Source organism: Vitis riparia, chromosome 4 (genome assembly GCF_004353265.1).
Source record: "Vitis riparia cultivar Riparia Gloire de Montpellier isolate 1030 chromosome 4, EGFV_Vit.rip_1.0, whole genome shotgun sequence".
NCBI classification, from domain to species: Eukaryota; Viridiplantae; Streptophyta; class Magnoliopsida; order Vitales; family Vitaceae; genus Vitis; species Vitis riparia.
Genome location: NC_048434.1, coordinates 20,255,193 through 20,259,518, shown reverse-complemented (window position 1 = coordinate 20,259,518; position 4,326 = coordinate 20,255,193). Strand labels below are relative to the sequence as shown.

The window sequence follows — 4,326 nt, the reverse complement described above, 5'->3', positions numbered from 1 at the left end:
CCAATAATTTGTTGTCTACAAGACTGCAAATTTGGTTTTTAGAGCAAAAGATTTTGTTTTTAAGGTAGTTTGAACTGAGAAAACGAAGCCTTTCTTTTGAGAGAAAAAAACCTTAAAAATCTAGGAAGAATAAATTATATATAGGGAGGAGATTTTGGGTATTTTGTAATTTTTTAAGGTAAATTGGTAATTATATATCTAGGGTGGGGCGGATAACTACAAACCCATACCCGCCCCGAACCTGATTCGGTTTTCACAAAACTTTCCCATACTCGTCCTATACCCGATTAATTTATCCCATACCCATCCCAATAGGGGCGGGGCAGGGCGAGTGACCCGATTGGCTCGTGAAATTGCCATTCCTAGTCTAGTGCTAGAAAAAAGGAAACATCTGTAGGAAGCTGATGACTTTTGTTCCAAAGACATGAGTTACAATAATCCAAATGATTAGATGGAAATAGGAAGAGATTGACATCACACAATTTTTTTCAATATCCTAGATGATGGATGATCAAGGCAAGATATCATTGATTTAAGGAAACTATGATAGTGATAAAGGCTTATGTAGAAGTGGTTATGGATGGCAATGAGATAAGTCACTTGTAGTTACTCTTTATTCGATTCTAATGAGTGATGCTTTCACTCTCGAATCTTTCATAACAAAATTTTTTGGAAAGAATTCAACATAGTTGCTATTATTTTTGTAAAACCAAGAAATCGAGATTAGTTCATAATGTGAGGTGAAAAAAATGAAAACAAAAGAATTCTTGGTGAAAGGATACGTAATGAAGTGACTCGACATTTTGAAATCAAATCACACTTTTTTCTTTTTCTTTTTTTAAATTAATTAATTTTATCTATTTATAAGATTGTAAGATATTAGCAAGTAGTATTGTTATTGCTCCATGTTTATAAATAAGAGTTTTAAGCCATTATAATCCATTTTAATTTTAAAAAATCAAAATTAGCCTTAAAAAAAGTCCAAAATAATAATAAAATGCAATTAAAAACTGAATTTTGAATCTTTTATCATAGACAAAATCATAAGTCATAAGTCATTAGTCATTGACTACCCAATTTTTTTTTTTTAATCAAAATAATATAACCTTATAATGATAAATATATTTTTATATATAGGCGTATGCGTGTTTAAGAAGTAAGAGTTTAGAAATTTTTTAGTTATACAATCTATTTGAGGGATTTCTTCTATATGATGGAAGTTATAGCGGTTCAAAAACCCTATACACAGCCATTCAGATTTATCATACTTTTTTAATTAAGCATCCAATCAAAATTAGCCGCATGAAACGTGTAGTTTGAAGCTTGAACCGAATCAGTCCGTTCCATAAAAGCCCAATACCTGACGTAAAATCCCAATTTTCCACATTGTTTCCACCTACGATTGCGGCGAGCTTCTCTTCTCTTCTTCTGGTAATCGAAGATACTGCAAACCCTAATAAATTTTTGTAGAATCTGTATTACTTCTTTCTGTAATAATTTTTCTGTGTGTTATTGAGCTTTTGGAAATTGGTTTGCAGATATTCGCGGTTTAATCTTCATCTCATCGGAATGGCACGTACGAAGCAAACCGCTCGCAAATCCACAGGAGGAAAGGCTCCAAGAAAGCAGCTTGCCACAAAGGTAGGGTTTCTCTGCTTTACGTTTCGATTTTTTTTGGTTTTGTTTTCTTCTTCGTCCTTTTACCCCCTGGTTTTACGATTTTTGTCCTTTGATTTCGTTGTGTTCCTTTTGGTGGCTGAAAATGTGAAAAATGGGGAGGCTGTGGTTGTTTTAAGATTTCAGGTTGTTTTTTCTTTGGCTTCCAAATCTGGTTGGTCAATCAAACAGGGTGTTAGGGTTTTACAACATCTCAATGGCTTTCTTTTGGATTTGATTAGGGCTTTGCGACGTTTTTCATTCTTGGCTTTTATTTTCTGTTAAGCTTCGTTTGATTCCAAGAAAATTTAGGAAAAGAAGAGAAATTATACTTTTGAAATTCAAATTCTTTGTTTTTCGAGTTCTATAACAAAATTGTGGAAAAAACAAACTTACAAACTTCGGACGTGTTTGGCAACCTTTTCGAAATCTCAATCATTTTCAGGAATAAAATTTTGTTTCGTAAATCAAATATGAAAGCAGTTTTGTTGGCTCATTCTTCGTGAGGCACGGCACACTTATGTATGTTACTAAATTTTCAGAAATATTTTCTATCTTTTCAATTATTTCTTACAACATTCTACAAAAAACAAGTCAAAACACCTCAAATTTGTTCTCAAAACAATTTGTTTCATAACAAATTTTGAAAAAATTTCTGTCAAAGGTTTCTCAAAGAAACTCTCTGTTCTTTAGACAGAGAATTATGTTCAGCCTCCAAAAGGGAGCATCGACTGTGTCTCGATGAACATGAGAATTCTTTAACTGATAACCTTTTTTTTTTCTTTGTTTAATATGTGAAGGCTGCCAGGAAGTCAGCTCCCACCACTGGTGGAGTCAAGAAGCCCCACCGATACCGTCCAGGAACTGTCGCACTTCGGTATCAATGCTTCATTCATTTTATCATTTACTTTCTTTCAATCTGCTAAATTTGGGTTTTGTTTGAATCTTGGGGAGAACAGTTCAAATGAGATGAAACTCGTCTTTTTACTCACAAATGTTTTCTCTTCTAAGTTTTCCTTTACTGTTTTCTCACTGTGTCTAAGATTCAAATAGAGCCTTGAAAAGTTCTCAAGTCCTAATCTAATTTCTCCACAGTGAAATTCGGAAGTATCAGAAAAGCACTGAGCTCTTGATCCGCAAGCTGCCCTTCCAACGACTTGTCCGTGAAATTGCACAAGACTTCAAGGTAATAATTCTTGGTCTAGAGGCTTATTTTCTTTCCTTTAGTTATTTGTTTAATTTATGTAGGCTTAAATGTTAGCTTACTTCTTTTCTGTTCTTGTTGTTTAGACGGATTTGAGGTTCCAGAGCCATGCAGTTCTTGCACTTCAGGAAGCGGCTGAGGCTTACCTTGTTGGTCTATTTGAGGATACCAATCTCTGTGCCATCCATGCCAAGAGGGTGACTATCATGCCCAAGGATATCCAGCTTGCCAGGCGAATTCGTGGTGAAAGGGCCTAGATGTTGCTTGTTGTCTGTTTTTTAGTTCCTTTTCATGCACTCCAACTATTAGGTTTACTATGACTCTAATCTGAATCCCTGTATATTGGTTTCCCTACTGCAGTACTGAAACTGTTTTAGTTGTTCTATGAGGTGGCATGCTATTCTAAATTCCCCACATTTATTTCTTCTTTTTCTATATTCTGCAATGAATCGAGGTTCTATAATCTGCCCATGCTTTGGTTAGTGGGAAGGCAATATGAGTTTGAAGGGTGGCATGGATTTGTAGAATTTCATCATCCATAAGACAATAGCATGGTGTGTTCTATTTATAAAACACAACTGGGCTTGTTATAGAACATTGACCTTTTTTGGTTGTGTTTCAGCACTGGTCCATCCCTCTTGATTATTGATTGCAAGAGTGGTATAATTTGACATTCTGAACTGGGAAAGTTATATCGATTACTGGAATTATGATATGTTGAATCGAAGTAGAGCATTGTCTGAGTGTTGCTTTAAACCCAAAATGTTTGTTCTTCTGTTGGTTGTCTTGATCATCTTGGAGAAGGTATTTGTTTAGTTTGCTTGTATATTTTGATGCTGAAGTTCATTCCATGTAACTGTTCTAATTCAATTTTGCTGCTGCTAATTATTTTTCAAGTTATAAAATCCTTCTTTTGGCTATTGGAGAGGGAGAATATGCAAATGAGATAACCCTATAAATAGAGGTTTTGTGAACGGGACTGTCATCAGTGAGGGATGCAATTAGAGTAAAGACTCATTAGATAAGGATTCTAAACAGAAGAAATGACAGTATTATTCATGTTCTTGTGAATAGTGTTCATCTATTCAAGAAGCTTCCCTTCTTAGGATCTCTCATATTTGCTGCCATTCCTACTCGTCTATTCATGAAATCTCCCTTAAGACCTCTCTTATCTGCAAAGCATCATAGATTGGTTCATGTCATTGCAGTGCCTACAGTTGATTCATTACAGCTACAAATCACCATTGATTGGATCAGGTCATTCAAACCTGCCTCTTCTTTAGGATTTAATTATAGTTTTAAGGTTTGATGTTGTGTGGTTTGATGAACCAATTATGGGGAAGTTGGCTCATTCCCTCTTCAAGATATTATTATGCTGCTCGGTTAGAAGAGGAATTTTGTTAATCTTGGGCAATGGATTTCCTGGGGCCACTAGATAATGAGTGACGACCTCCTCCAGCCCTGCT

At 35.1% G+C, this 4,326-nt stretch overlaps 1 protein-coding gene across 1 annotated transcript; it reads left to right on the top strand.

Annotated features, from left to right (window-relative positions):
- Nucleotides 1–1,259: 1,259 nt before the first annotated feature.
- LOC117913655 (histone H3.3) lies at nucleotides 1,260–3,329 on the top strand. The gene is made up of 5 exons (XM_034828690.1): nucleotides 1,260–1,431; nucleotides 1,539–1,641; nucleotides 2,457–2,533; nucleotides 2,752–2,842; nucleotides 2,947–3,329. The coding sequence occupies exons 2-5, from the start codon at nucleotides 1,570–1,572 to the stop codon at nucleotides 3,115–3,117; spliced, it is 411 nt and encodes a 136-aa protein (XP_034684581.1). The 5' UTR covers nucleotides 1,260–1,431; nucleotides 1,539–1,569; the 3' UTR covers nucleotides 3,118–3,329.
- Nucleotides 3,330–4,326: the final 997 nt, after the last annotated feature.